Source organism: Zeus faber (assembly GCF_960531495.2).
Source record: "Zeus faber genome assembly, chromosome: 18".
NCBI lineage: Eukaryota > Metazoa > Chordata > Actinopteri > Zeiformes > Zeidae > Zeus > Zeus faber.
Genome location: NC_137210.1, coordinates 11,970,649 through 11,986,565, shown reverse-complemented (window position 1 = coordinate 11,986,565; position 15,917 = coordinate 11,970,649). Strand labels below are relative to the sequence as shown.

The 15,917-nt window shown below is 41.8% G+C and overlaps 3 protein-coding genes across 3 annotated transcripts; 2 read left to right on the top strand and 1 right to left on the bottom strand.

Moving 5' to 3' along the window:
- Positions 1 to 1,801: 1,801 nt before the first annotated feature.
- LOC307244457 (glutamine amidotransferase-like class 1 domain-containing protein 3, mitochondrial) lies at positions 1,802 to 5,404 on the top strand. Its single transcript, XM_080019626.1, has 4 exons — positions 1,802 to 1,974; positions 2,637 to 2,808; positions 2,899 to 3,097; positions 4,910 to 5,404. Exons 1-4 carry the CDS (start codon positions 1,867 to 1,869, stop codon positions 5,103 to 5,105), a joined length of 675 nt encoding a protein of 224 aa, XP_079875752.1. The 5' UTR covers positions 1,802 to 1,866; the 3' UTR covers positions 5,106 to 5,404.
- Positions 5,405 to 6,002: 598 nt separating this feature from the next.
- Positions 6,003 to 7,749, bottom strand: acod1 (aconitate decarboxylase 1; the record flags this gene model as incomplete). The annotated part of the gene is made up of 4 exons (XM_080019552.1): positions 6,003 to 6,933; positions 7,082 to 7,281; positions 7,378 to 7,467; positions 7,579 to 7,749. 4 exons carry the CDS (start codon positions 7,747 to 7,749, stop codon positions 6,003 to 6,005), a joined length of 1,392 nt encoding a protein of 463 aa, XP_079875678.1.
- Positions 7,750 to 14,110: 6,361 nt separating this feature from the next.
- kctd12.1 (potassium channel tetramerisation domain containing 12.1) lies at positions 14,111 to 15,654 on the top strand. Its single transcript, XM_080019624.1, has one exon. The coding sequence runs from the start codon at positions 14,116 to 14,118 to the stop codon at positions 14,980 to 14,982; it is 867 nt and encodes a 288-aa protein (XP_079875750.1). The 5' UTR covers positions 14,111 to 14,115; the 3' UTR covers positions 14,983 to 15,654.
- Positions 15,655 to 15,917: the final 263 nt, after the last annotated feature.

The window sequence follows — 15,917 nt, the reverse complement described above, 5'->3', positions numbered from 1 at the left end:
AATAACCTACACTTTAGACTTTCAAGTATATAGTCATAACTTCACAAGTGATGCTAATGCGCGCATATCTACTTATCCATTGTTATTCATGCCTATACTATTGTATACTTTTTAAAAAATGTATTCAGTTCGCTTCGTTTATTTCTCCTGTGCAGAATATTCATCCGAATTTATACTTATACCCAAAGCCAATACTAGCAACCGTACTGCCCCTCCGATTACGCACATTTTAGTATTTTTAGAGCTTATTTTGCGTAATCACAGCGTGTCATGACATTTCACTGCATATATGTATGATCGTATGTATATGTATGTGACAAATAATCTCTCGAACTTGAACTTGGCACTGTGCATAGAATCACATTTTGTATATTCTATATATATTTGCATATTTTCTTACTCTCTTTGTTGTGTACTATTATTCTTGTTATGCATGTCTGTACAACAATGCATCAACCCTTAGAAATTCATTGTATATAGAAATGTACTTATGAACATAATAAACCGAATAAACAAATTCTGATCCTGAGAAAAGGGGAAAAAAAATAATGTAAAAGGAGTTTTAATTCACCGGCCACTTTATTACCTTGCTTGTACCGGGTTGGACCCCTTTTGCCTTCAGAACTGCCTTAATTCTTGGTGGCATAGATTCAACAAGGTGTTGGAAACATTCCTCAGAGATTTTGGTCCATGTTGACATGAAAGAAAGATTGAAAGAAAGATTTAAAGAAAGATTGAAAGACTGAAAGAAAGAATGAAAGAAAGAATGAAAGAAAGAATGAAAGAAAGATTGAAAGATAGCACACGCAGCTGCTGCAGATTTGTCAGCTGCACATCCATGATGCCAATCTCCTAGCCATCGCAAGATGGGTACACTGTGCTGATAAAGGGATGGACATGGTCAGCAACAATACTCAGGTATGCTGTGGCGTTTAAACCATGCTCAATTGGTACTAAGGAGCCCAAAGTGTGCCAAGAAAATATCCCCCACACCACCACCACCAGCCTGAACTGTTGATACAAGGCAGGATGGATCCATGCTTTCATGTTGTTTACGCCAAATTCTGACCCTCCCATCTGAATGTCTCAGCTGAATTCGAGACTCATCAGACCAGGCAACCTTTTTCCAATCATCTATTCGTCCATGTTTGGTGAGCCTGTGCCAATTGTAGCCTCAGTTTCCTGTTCTGAGCTGACGGGAGTGGCACCCGGTGTGGTCTTCTGCTGCTGTAGCCCATCTGCTTCAAGGTTCCACGTGTTGTGCGTTCAGAGATGGTATTCGGCATACCTTGGTCGTAACGAGTGGTTATTTGAGTTACTGTTGCCTTTCCATCGTCTGGAACCAGTCTGCCCATCCTGCTCCGAGCGCTGACGTCAACCAGGCGCTTTTCGTCCCCCACAACTGCCGCTCACTGGATATTTTCTCATCTTCGGACCATGCTCTGTCAACCCGAGAGACGGTTGTGCAGGAAAATACCAGCGGGTCAGCGGTTCCTGAAATACTCGGACCAGCCCGTCTGGCGCCAACAGCCATGCCACGTTCAGAGTCACTTAAATCCCCTTTCTTCCCCATTCTGATGAACTTCAGCAAGTCAGTTGCTGGGCTGTGTTAACAAGCAATTGAACACGTTTACCTAATAAAGTGGCCAGTGAGTGTATATATATATATATATATATATATACATATATATATGTGTGTGTGTGTGTGTGTGTGATTTTTTTGTTATTTTATTGCCTGCGGGTATTTTAACGGGCCTGAGTCATCCGATCCAGCAGGGGCGCGCTGCAGCGTGATGATTTCCGCTGCACGACTTGCGTTGTGTTTTTTACACCTAGAGACACCTCTGCAACGGCGCCGAAGTCACTATGGCCAAGCGTGTTGCTGTGGTGCTGGCCGGCTGCGGAGTGTTGGATGGCAGCGAGGTCCACGAATCCTCCGCTGTTTTGGTCCATCTCAGTAGAGCGGGAGCGACTGTAAGTTCCATCCTGGTTGTCGTCGTGTTGTGGGCCGCTCTGCAATTCCCCGGGGGGTCGTGACTTTTCAGGGACCGGGGTGAATTTGTTGACAACTAAACTGAGTCAATAAAGCATTTACGAATGTATGATGTATATTTTTTTAAGTTATTATTTGTTTTTTTTAGATGTGTCATTTGTTGTAATTGAATGGGTTTTTATCCTCCTTTCACAAGTGTCTTGTCTGTTCAATGTGTTTGTTTGTTAATGTGTGTGTTTTGTATGATATATTTATAATTCCAATTGCAGCTCAGACATTATACATGTTTTGCAAAGTTGTACAATCGGCCGTTAGCTTTATTCATTTTAATACATTTAAAATGATCGTTATCAAAATTGGCTTCAACAGCCAATGTGCTGTAATCAGAGGGGGGACAAACAGTGAAGATAAATAACATTCAGCAGGACGGGAGAAAACGATGCAACAGTCGAGGCTCATACAGTCACATGAGAGCACAAACCACAGACATGAAAGCTCAGTAAAAGTAGGTTGTAATGTGCACATTGTTTAGTCAACTCGTCTGGCAGTTGTGGGAAAGATACTTTAACATAAAAACCGTTATAGAATAAGAATTCCGTTATTTGCGTTTGCTTATCTCGCTCTTTTCCTGTCTTCGCTGCAGGCGAAGATGTTCGCCCCAAACATTGAGCAGATGCATGTGGTGGATCACGTCAAAGGTTCCCCCACTGAGGAGAAGCGGAACGTCCTGGTGGAGAGCGCCAGGCTGGCACGTGGGGACGTCCAGGACCTGTCAAAACTCAGCGTCAAAGACTACGACGCCGTCGTTTTCCCAGGTGGGAGTTGAGTCTCGACTCCCAAACAGAATATGACACACCCTGCCTGCTGAGGAAGACAGTTAAAAAAATAAAGTCCTCTGTTTGCAGGTGGATTTGGGGTGGCTAAGAACCTGTGTTCGTGGGCGGTGCAGGGGAAGGATTGCAGTGTTAATGAGGAGGTGAAGGCCACGCTGCAGGCGTTCCACGGCGAGGGAAAGCCCATCGGCCTCTGCTGCATTTCACCCGTCCTCGCCGCCAAGGTGTTCCCTGGCTGCGAGGTCACCGTGGGCCGCGAGAACGACGACAAGTATGTCTCATTCACTCAAGCACTCGATTTGTGTTAAAGTGTCTGCAACGTAAATTATCAGCAAACTGAAGCCAGCTATCAGTATATCAGCACTATCTAGTTTTGAAGTGGAAATCCTTAAGATTTCTTTTATTAAAAAAAAAAAAAAAAAAAAATATATATATATATATATATATATATATATATATATAATTATTATTAGCTTATTTTTTAAGCTGGCTCTTTATAAGAAACAGTCACTCAATGTATTTGCCTCATCCGGTGTCCGCTGCCTTTCCTGGCAAGAATGGAAAGATCAGGCGTGTTTTAGGTGAAAGGCAGCCACGGTGAATTTGATAAATCAACGTAGCTAGCAGTGGTCCGGAAAAAAAGTCTATATGGATGAACATTTACATGAAGAACAGATTCAAGATTTTTATTCGTCACTTACATATACATACTTTCATACATATATACAGTGAAATGTAATGCAACGCACCCGGTGATAACCCACAATATGTCCTAGGAAAAATTTCTGTCTAATAGCCCAACTAACTGACTCCTAAAACGTAATACAGTAAGTCGAATACTTATACAATAAAATAAAAATATATAGAATAAAATAAAATACAGTAAAAATGAAATAAAATGGAATAGATAGAGGGAATATGCCTATGTATATGAAATAGGCAATTATGTATATACAAATACTCAAAAGTGCAAGAGTCAACCAGAGCGCCGGCGCAGGCAACCGCAAGGGGCGGCGCCACTATCGCCACAAATCAATACATCAGATAAAAATATCTCCACCACTTCAAGTGACTAAGAAAAATACCCTCATATCGGTCGCTTTGAGAGGAAAAGACGAGGGTAAACGCAGATATTGAAAATGAAATTAATTAAAGGGGACCTATTATGCTCCTTTTCAACAAGTTTATATAGGTCTCTGACGGGCTGTTTCAGTGGGTGGCGCCTCTTTCCTGAGGCCCCTAGTTCTGTGAGCCAATGGGGTTTGAGCTTTATTTCCAGGTTCCATTGTATTAAGTCTGTAAACTTTCAAGACACCAAAATCTGTTTCTGAACAAATTTAAGGCGAGAAAGAAGCAATCCAGTTTCTGAATCGTCAGGCATTAGATTTACAAGGCCTAATTTTAAAAGTTTGTTCTGACTTTCATTGCTGTGCTTTAAGCTTGTGTTTGACACCTCACACAAGGATTTTTTTGTTTCATTCAATTAGTAAATGTCAGTAAATGAAAACAAATAAAATATATACATCTACAATAAAAAACACCTTTTTTTTTTTCTTTTTTTTTTTTGGTTTTGTTTGGAGAAACGGACAGCGGATCGCGTGCTGCAGCCTACCATCAACCTACCTATTTTTTTATTATTATTTTCAAAAGATACACATTTACCTCTGCAGTTTTGTCAAGGAGAGTTGGTATCAGTTCCCCTCCTTTTCATTCCACTTCTGTTATTCCTCCAGCTGTCGGTGGAGTTACTCAGAGGGTGGGCGGTTCTAACTCTTAAGGAGTCCCGATGTGATGTAGGCTTGGGAGAAAAATCTGAATGGATCATGGCATGTGACCTAGACGGAAAAACTGGGCGGGGGGGGGGGACAAAAACTGACTGGGTTGTCTTATTCCACAGTTTGTGTGTTAGTAGGCCCATCAGAGACCCAAATGTAGGTGCACAAGCACTGGAATAGTGTGTTTTTCATAAAATCCCGTTAAATGTTTCAAATGTAATTCTGGGACCTGCAGTGTGATTCACGCAACCCAGACTATCTTGTGAATATCCACTTTAATCTCTGTGGTACGTTGGTGTTCTTCCCAGGTACCCAAACACTACAGACACGGCTGCGGCCATCACCCAGCTGGGCTGCAAGCACATGAGCAAGAGCGTCGCTGAGAGCCACGTGGACGAGAAGAACAAAGTGGTCACCACGTGCGCCTTTATGTGCGACGCCCCGATCCATGAGATATTTGATGGAATCGGAGCCATGGTTCAGGACGTGCTGAAACTTGCCTGAGTGATCTATTTTTATTGGCTTGCTGGTGGAAGATGGGGGAAAAAAAGAGAACTGTAGCATATCTGTTTGTGCACTAAGTTCAATTGACTTTAGTGTAGTGTGAATTAAATGACCCAATGTGAACTTATAATATTGGATATTTATTCATTACAAACAAGCTGTAACACAATCACATAGTAATATTGAAATTATTCTTGTGATCTCAATAAAATGCTTGCCTCATGAGATGACTTAAGTAATGACCAAAACATAGTGGTTTGGTATTGTATTAAGCATTAACAATAAATCGCCATACGATACATGTGTTATTTTTCATTGTTCAGACGAGGCCACCTTCTTCTTTTGCTCCATGGTCCAGCTCTGCCGCTCACGTGCCCATTTTAGGCCCCATGCGCAGCAAGCTGTGATGCACTGTGTGTTCTGACACCTTTCCATCATAGCAACATTAACTTTTTCAGCAATTTGTGCTACAGTAGCTCTTCTGTGAGATCGGGCTGGACTTCACTCCCCACGTGCGTCAATGAGCCGGCCATGGGTGGCCATGACCCTGTCGTCGGTTCACCGGTTGTTCTTCCTTGGACCACTTTTGGTATGCACTGTAGGTCGCTCAGTCCTTACGTTTGCCCTCTTTTCCTGCTTCCAACACATCAACTTCAGCAACTGACTGTTCACTTGCGACCTGATATATCCCACCCCTTGACATGTGCCATTGGAGATGGTCAATGTTATTCACTTCACCCGTCAGTGGTTTTAATGTTGTTGCTGATCGCTGTACAGTATGTAAGACACTTATCTTATACAAATTGAAACAACAACTTGCAAAAAGAGCTCAATCAAAAAACATTTACAAAATAATCAATTCCAATATACGATATTAGAGATGCGTTTTTATTGAGATTAACTTGTCATATTTAGATACAAACCAAGAGTAGAGGTGTCTCTAATTCTGTCCATGTTTTCTATCACATCAACTATTCCCTCCACTCCCTCTGATGACAGCACGGTGGAAGCGTTGGCGTTGAATTTGCGCTCCAGGTCGTCTTGGCTCAGTGGCTTCCTCCAGTGGCCGTAAAAAGTGTCACACTTGCCTTCATAACTGTCCCCCTGCTCTGTTTCTATCACCGCATGGCAGTACATCTTATCGAAGCTGGGGTGGTTATCCTCTGGACTTAACACCTTCACCTTGGACAGCAGTTCCCTCAGAGCAGGCCTGTGGATTTGACCCTGACTGAAGGACTCCACGGTCACCCCGCCATCCAGTAAGGCAGAGCAGGCGTTGAACTGGAACGAATGCCTGGCCTGGTGTTCCGTGGCCGGGAAAGGGCAGTTTATATATTTGGATGAAGGCACTAGGAGGGTCACTCTTGTGATTTGGTCGAGGTCAAAGTTGTCGCTTCCCTTTTTGTGCTTTAGTTCCGTTTTTGCAGCCAACGCGGCTTCCACCACCCAGTGCATGCCCAAATGGGCGGGGAAACGCTTCACAGCCACGTTCTGGTTCTCCAGAGTCCAGTTGAAGTCGCCGGTTTTGAGGTCCCCCAACGCAGAGGGGTTGTACTCTGTGAAGAAAACCCCAAAACCAGACTCCATGTCGAGGATGTCCGGATTGCCCTCCAGTCCCATCCAGGCCAGCTGGGCTGCCTCCAGACCTCTCCGAGCGGCGTTCCCGATGTGGAGGGGTTTGGTTTGGGTGGCAGCATTGGCCATGGGAGCCCCGGCCGAAGAGGCTGCTATGGCCAGGGCGTGGGTGCACTGGGAGGGGGACAGTCCCAGGAGCTTGGCTGAAGCTGCCGCACTTCCCATCACCCCAACAACAGTCGGTGGATGGAACCTGAGAGGGTTTGGAGATGTTGAGAACAATGAAAGGTGTCTGAGGAATTATAATTCATAATGGATGCAATGACAACTGTAATTGGTTTCGCAGCAAGTTGTGTTCATTTTTTTAATTCATTTTTTCAAAGCAGAAGGATGTAGGTTACCTTCTGGGGATGTTCAAGGCCTCCCTGGAGAACTTCAGGAGTCTGCCCTGTACCTCGATACCGACATTAAAGGCCAGCAGCAGGTCTAGGCCAGAGGGCCGCTTGGGCAGGACCTCGGCGAGGGACAGCACCACCGGGAGCACGGCTCCGGACGGGTGAGTAGCAGGGTGCCACGTATCGTCAAAATCCATCGAGTGAACCTATGGTTGCATTCAGTCACAATGGAAGATAACAGCATGTCCAAAATAGCCACTCAGAATAAGATGAAGTAAGATGGATTCATCTGTCAAACCTACCGCCACACCGTTAACGAAAGCAGCATACTGCGGTGGAAGTTTAGTTCCTGATTTGCCCCAGATGCTGCTCTGCTCACTTGACTTGTAGCACTGTGGTAAAATTTGAGAGAAAATGTGAGACCAAGGCAGGAAGGTGCAGAGGTATACCAGAGCACATGCTTGTGTTTCCTAGATCCAGTACCAGCCAGGATGCTCCAGTACCTTGCTGTACTCCAGTGCCTTTTTGAAGACGGCTGTCCTGGTTCCCAGCAGCCCGACGCCCAGCGTGTCCAGCATCATCCTTTTGCTCCTGTGGATGACCCTGTCGGTCAGGTGGTTCCTGCTCAGCATGCAGATAGCCGCTCCAAAGCTTTGTGTGATGCCCTGCAACATGACATGAGCTGGTAAGTTCAGAACCACTCGGCGATCACCAAACTTTCATTTTCTGTCATGTGTCACATAGAGTACATTGTATTTGCAGTTTATTTTGCACAAAGTGTCAGGTTTATCTCCTGTAATTTGAATAGTTTCCAAATCAGTTCGATTATTTTAAAGAGAGAATTCAACACAAAATGACAATATTAAATAGTCCTGAGTACCGTGTGCAGCATGGTTGTGTCCCTTGAAATGTAAAAACTTCTCAAGAGGAGGTTCCTTAAATACAGTCGAGCCTGCTTAGATGGTCTGTGAAGTGGGTTGTTTCCAACATTCCAGGATGTTAATACCGGAAGCGTGATAAGAAGTCCAACTTTCACTTTCACTTTCATTTTAGTTCAGCTGATACCCAGTTTCGAATAAATTATATATTACAAAGGATGTGAGGTTTCTTTGGATAAGTCAATGACGTGAGGTTTGCGAATGTAGATTACATGGATATTATCGGCCTACAGAACAATTCAATCCAGTAAGCACCATTTTTCCACGTGTCCTTTTATTATGATTTTTAGAGAACATTTACAATATGAGACCCTTCTGAATAGACAGAATTGAGCAATGTGAAGGCACCACAGCATTTCACAACTTTTTCGCAGATCATGCAATGGGAGACACTTTGAGTGGTTTGTTCCTTTTTACTGGGGATTTTTGATAGGGAAGTGATAGTTTCCCAATTCTATAATATCATGCCTTTTGCAGTCAAGCCAATGACAAGGGCTTTGTGGATTGCAAATGTTTGGGAAATGTACAAACTTTCTGACGTAACAATTTTGACAGAAATGTGTGACAAATAACTTTGTGAGAATTCAAAATAAACAGAAATAAATACAATATAATGTAAACATTGCATTTCAAATTAGCTATTCAACAAATTTAAGTTATTATTGTTATGATTATTATTATAAAACGATCAATAATTATTTATATTCTTTATATTTGTTTTACATTATTAGGGGTCCAGCTCCAGTTGTTTTTGTTAATGAAAAACTGACGTCAGTGGTGTTAAGATGTCATGGATCCGCTGTACTCAAAGACAATATGCCATCATCCAAGTTTTATCCAGATTGGTCCATTATTGAGGAATAATTTAATAAAAAAAACTGCTCTCCCTGTCATCAGTGCAACGCGTGCGCATGCGCAAATAAGGACGCGCACAGGTCACAGGATAGCATTGCAGTCTAGTGATTTGTCAACAAACAAACATAACATAGCTTATTGAAAATGTAATGCAAGAAAATAAGTCACCACTAAAATTACATAAGTTCAACTACTATCGTAAAACTCTGGAACTACGTAAACACGTCATAATTGACGCGTATGAGACCCAACGTCACCTGTCGTCACTGAAACTGCACGTGTACTTACACACAACAAGGTAAGTTATAACAATGACAAGGTTTGGTTTAAAGTAAAAAATATATGGTCTTTTAAAGAGACTTCATGTGTATACAGTTCCCTACAGCCAAAACATAGCAAACTTAAAATTAAAAGGCAAAAAATGTTAAGTATAGACAAATTATTCCATAATAATTTAAATGCCAAATTAATGTTAAAGTTCCATAAATGTTATCTGCATTCCAATATAGACAAGTAATCTATTAAACTGAATTTCCAATTGTAGATTATTAACAGAAAAAATACAACATGTATTTATTATCATTATATCAAACAATTGCAAAATGTGTGTATGTTATTGTTCCAGACAAAAATAGTCGAAGGTTTAAGACAATTAAGAAGTAATTGTCATGTCAAAATCCAGCAGACGAGGTCAAGTCACACTGTTCCAAAAGAAAATATTAAAGAAAAATACTGTGAAAAAAACACTAATGAGAGAACTTAACGGATGAGAAAAAATTTTGAAAACAAAACAGAAGGTGAATCATTTCTTTATTTACCTTTTGTTAAGACAGCTTCTTTTCAGCAATACATGTATGACAAATGTCAAGCTGTCTTTATAAAAATTTAATTCCAAAAAAGTATTTTTCGGTTAAATAACTACATATAACACAATGTTTATAAACACTGGTTTATTTGATAATTTAATACAGGTTGTAAATAGTTTATTTTCCCTGTTTTTGGGGAATTGCTGAAGATTACCATTTTTAATAATACGCAATAATTACATGTCGTGTGATCTTTATAAATACTGTGATAGTTTGTTTGATTGTTTTGTCCAGATGTTTTGGACAACTCTTTAATAAAACAATAATCTGACCTGCCTTGTCGTCTTCTTCTTCTCCGAATTACCCAATGCCCTCTGTTTTACAAAAAAAAAAAGAGTTTGACTTAAATATGTTCAACGGGCCTGAGACGTCCAATTGAAAGATTGGAAATTTTGTAATTAATGGCAATATAATAAAATAGGTTTCACCCAGCTTCATTAACCTCCAATAGCTAAAATGTACAGCTAATTTACAATTTCGTCCATTACGCCAAATTCAGATGAGGATCAGGCTGAATCCGTGTAGTTTCATGTATGAATAAGGAAACTCTTCAAACGGCTCCCGATGTAATAAGTAAGATGTAGTGCTGATGTCGAGAGGAGTTACAGCACAAACTGATGCTACGTTCCATGAGAACTTGAACAATCATAATTGGTGTCGATACTGGACCCCGTGTACTGCGCCTGTAGCTATATTTATTATTATTATTATTATTATTATTTATTATAATAAGCAATATTATTATAAACATTATTATTCTAAACACTATTATAAGCATTATTATATGGTATTATATTATATGATATTTATATTATAGTAGTATTGACCAACAGGAACCTGTCTATTGTTAGATAGATGGACAGATAGACAGACAGACAGACAGACAGACAGACAGACAGACAGAGATAGATATACAGAAAGATAGAGATCGATAGATTGACAGACGGATAGAGATGGATGGATAGATAGAAAGATAATTAGATTGACAGACAGAGATAGAGAATTAGAGATGGATAGACAGACAGATAGAGAGACAGATAGAGAGACAGATAGAGAGACAGTTGTTTTTGTTAATGAAAAACTGACGTCAGTGGTGTTAAGATGTCATGGATCCGCTGTACTCAAAGACAATATGCCATCATCCAAGTTTTATCCAGATTGGTCCATTATTGAGGAATAATTTAATAAAAAAAACTGCTCTCCCTGTCATCAGTGCAACGCGTGCGCATGCGCAAATAAGGACGCGCACAGGTCACAGGATAGCATTGCAGTCTAGTGATTTGTCAACAAACAAACATAACATAGCTTATTGAAAATGTAATGCAAGAAAATAAGTCACCACTAAAATTACATAAGTTCAACTACTATCGTAAAACTCTGGAACTACGTAAACACGTCATAATTGACGCGTATGAGACCCAACGTCACCTGTCGTCACTGAAACTGCACGTGTACTTACACACAACAAGGTAAGTTATAACAATGACAAGGTTTGGTTTAAAGTAAAAAATATATGGTCTTTTAAAGAGACTTCATGTGTATACAGTTCCCTACAGCCAAAACATAGCAAACTTAAAATTAAAAGGCAAAAAATGTTAAGTATAGACAAATTATTCCATAATAATTTAAATGCCAAATTAATGTTAAAGTTCCATAAATGTTATCTGCATTCCAATATAGACAAGTAATCTATTAAACTGAATTTCCAATTGTAGATTATTAACAGAAAAAATACAACATGTATTTATTATCATTATATCAAACAATTGCAAAATGTGTGTATGTTATTGTTCCAGACAAAAATAGTCGAAGGTTTAAGACAATTAAGAAGTAATTGTCATGTCAAAATCCAGCAGACGAGGTCAAGTCACACTGTTCCAAAAGAAAATATTAAAGAAAAATACTGTGAAAAAAACACTAATGAGAGAACTTAACGGATGAGAAAAAATTTTGAAAACAAAACAGAAGGTGAATCATTTCTTTATTTACCTTTTGTTAAGACAGCTTCTTTTCAGCAATACATGTATGACAAATGTCAAGCTGTCTTTATAAAAATTTAATTCCAAAAAAGTATTTTTCGGTTAAATAACTACATATAACACAATGTTTATAAACACTGGTTTATTTGATAATTTAATACAGGTTGTAAATAGTTTATTTTCCCTGTTTTTGGGGAATTGCTGAAGATTACCATTTTTAATAATACGCAATAATTACATGTCGTGTGATCTTTATAAATACTGTGATAGTTTGTTTGATTGTTTTGTCCAGATGTTTTGGACAACTCTTTAATAAAACAATAATCTGACCTGCCTTGTCGTCTTCTTCTTCTCCGAATTACCCAATGCCCTCTGTTTTACAAAAAAAAAAAGAGTTTGACTTAAATATGTTCAACGGGCCTGAGACGTCCAATTGAAAGATTGGAAATTTTGTAATTAATGGCAATATAATAAAATAGGTTTCACCCAGCTTCATTAACCTCCAATAGCTAAAATGTACAGCTAATTTACAATTTCGTCCATTACGCCAAATTCAGATGAGGATCAGGCTGAATCCGTGTAGTTTCATGTATGAATAAGGAAACTCTTCAAACGGCTCCCGATGTAATAAGTAAGATGTAGTGCTGATGTCGAGAGGAGTTACAGCACAAACTGATGCTACGTTCCATGAGAACTTGAACAATCATAATTGGTGTCGATACTGGACCCCGTGTACTGCGCCTGTAGCTATATTTATTATTATTATTATTATTATTATTTATTATAATAAGCAATATTATTATAAACATTATTATTCTAAACACTATTATAAGCATTATTATATGGTATTATATTATATGATATTTATATTATAGTAGTATTGACCAACAGGAACCTGTCTATTGTTAGATAGATGGACAGATAGACAGACAGACAGACAGACAGACAGACAGACAGACAGAGATAGATATACAGAAAGATAGAGATCGATAGATTGACAGACGGATAGAGATGGATGGATAGATAGAAAGATAATTAGATTGACAGACAGAGATAGAGAATTAGAGATGGATAGACAGACAGATAGAGAGACAGATAGAGAGACAGATAGAGAGACAGATAGATAGGTAGATAGATAGGTAGATAGACAGACAGACTGATAGACTGATAGATGGATAGGTAGATAGACAGGTAGGTAGATAGATAGATAGATATATAGATAGATAGACAGACAGACAGACAGACAGACAGACAGATAGATAGATAGATAGAGATATAGATAGATAGACAGACAGATAGATAGATAGATAGAGATATAGATAGATAGATAGATAGAGATATAGATAGATAGATAGATAGAGATATAGATAGATAGATAGATAGAGATATAGATAGATAGATAGATAGAGATATAGATAGATAGATAGATAGATAGATAGATAGATAGATAGATAGATAGAGATATAGATAGATAGATAGATAGCCTTCTTTTGTATATTTGTGAGCGTGTGTGTGATGTTAAACGTTACGCTGTAAAAACCTCCGCATTGTTTTTCCACAAAAGGACGGTAGGTGGCGCTCCTTTCGCGTGTTTTCTCCTCGTCACTCATCTTTTACTTTGTTCATAGGAAAGTTTGTTCGTCACGTTGCCTGCGTCGACTCCAAATACTAACTACGCTACAAAGACAGAAGAATGTGAAACCATTCATATAATAAACAATATCTTTATGAAAAATATTTTATGCCCCTGGCAGCCGAGCTTCATAACTGGGGAATAGACAAGGATAACCCCCCCACCCGCGATCTCTCTCACACACACACACACACACACACACACACACACACACACACACACACACACACACACACACACACACACACACAAGTTTCCCTAAACTTCTTCTTGCATGGTTCGTCGTCCGTAGCCATGCGCTTAATGAATGGTATACACACACACACACACACACACACACACACACACACACACACACACACACACACACACACACACACACACATATATATTTCAGGGCTAGGATTCGTTTTATTTTAATTGCCATAACCAAGAATCCTAGGCCTGTAGTGGTAAATGTATTTTGACATCAGTCCTTATGCACAAAGCCTGCGATGGAGGAAATGAAAATCACTTTTCAGTCCATCTGCAATTAAAAACAGTGACGCTCCAGGCTTCCATGCAGCGGCAGCAGCGGCAGCAGCAGCAGGACTAACCCCCTCCACACGCACGCATGCACGCACACACGATGACTGCCTGCCCCCTTGCAACCGCCGCAGTGATTAAACGGTTAAATGGTGGAGTCTCCCACCCCCCTCACCTCCTCTACGGGCTACATAACCCAGGCTCCGCTCCCCCTCTCGGCTCCACTCCCACCTGGACAGCGGACATGGCTCTGGCGGACACGGAGCGCGGAGGAGAGGGCTTCCCGTTCCCGGAGATCGTCGAGCTCAACGTGGGCGGACAGGTCTACGTAACGCGACACACCACCCTGGTCTCGGTGCCGGACTCCCTACTGTGGACCATGTTCGGCAAGAAGTCCCCAAAGGAGCTGGCTCGGGACGGCAAGGGGCGCTTCTTCCTGGACCGGGACGGGTTCCTGTTCCGCTACGTCCTGGACTACCTTCGGGACCTGACCCTGGTCCTGCCGGACTACTTCCCCGAGAAGAGCCGCCTTCAACGGGAGGCGGACTTCTTCCAGCTGCGGGACCTCTCCAAGCTGCTCCTCGGCCCCAGGATCAGCAAGGACAACTCGATCGGAGAGGAGATCTGCCCGAGCGACACGGAGGACGTCGCGCCCCCGCCGTGCGCCCTGGGCGCCACGGACACTTTACGCACGGCGTCCGCGGTCGCGCTCCCCTCCTCCGGCCCGCGCTCCCCGTCCCTGGACTCCAGAAAGTCCGGGTACATCACGGTAGGGTACCGGGGCTCCTACACCATCGGGAGGGACATCCAGACGGACGCCAAGTTCCGCAGGGTGGCGCGCATAACCGTGTGCGGGAAGACCTCCCTGGCCAAGGAGGTGTTCGGGGAAACCCTGAACGAGAGCCGGGACCCCGACCGGCCCCCGGAGAGGTACACGTCCCGGTACTACCTCAAGTACAACTTCCTGGAGCAGGCGTTCGACAGGCTGACCGAGGTGGGCTTCCACATGGTGGCCTGCAGCTCCACGGGCACCTGCGCCTACACCAGCAATGACCCAAACGAGGACAAAATATGGACCAGCTACACCGAGTATGTCTTCTGTAGGGAATAACACACCGCTTTGCTTGCCCCCCCTCCTTCCCCTTCTGTTTGATCAGTCATCCCCCGTGATGATGTAAATAGACATCCCATAATGTAGGAGAGGACGAGAAGCTCTAATGCGCAGAGCCGGACAGAGGGGAAAGAGCTCATCATTACTAGTTCTTCAGTTAAAAAGCAATTCCACAGGCAGGGGAAGGAGGGGTCTCAGCGAGGCGCCATTTCGGGGGGGGGGGGGGGGGGGGGGGGGAACGGTACACACTGAGATTTAACCAGAGAAAAAGAGAGGATGACAAATCCACCCACGTTCCTCCCGCCTCACACAATTGGACAGCAACTCAAAGATGAGCAAAGATTATGCAATGCATACAGTAACAGCGCATAGATTCAAACGCCCCAAAAGGCATATAGCAAGTAGCAACAATTGCATAACGCCGAAGACACCAAAGCTCCAATGTTATCGTGCAAACCCTCACATTTCCCTGCCTCACTTAATTTGCTCTGTGTGTGAAGTAAACAGCATTCAAAAGGGCTGGGGAGTCGGTGTCGTCGTGAACTCTGAGCCCGACGGCTTGTGTATTCAGGCACCTCCGAGCGGTTTTCCCACTGACATGGCTGCATTAGCGCTCGCTGGCTTTGTAGAAATGTATTTCTTATTTGTGAAATAAAGTCTTCTACCATCTTGTGTGTTGGTTTCGCCCATGTATGTCGTTCTCACCGTCTTATATCTGCCAAAGCCGGGCGATCCTTTGAGTGGCCTCCCTAATTATTATGCATTATACCCAAAACAAAATGTAGTGATTCGATATTTTCAGTGATATTGATTTAAAGTAATATATCAATTTTGATGTGATATCCCGCGGACATCATTTCCTCGGATTTAAGTTTCTTCCCTCCCTCTCACAGTCCGAGAATAGTTGAATGAGCGTGGTCTTCTTCTAAAAGCGT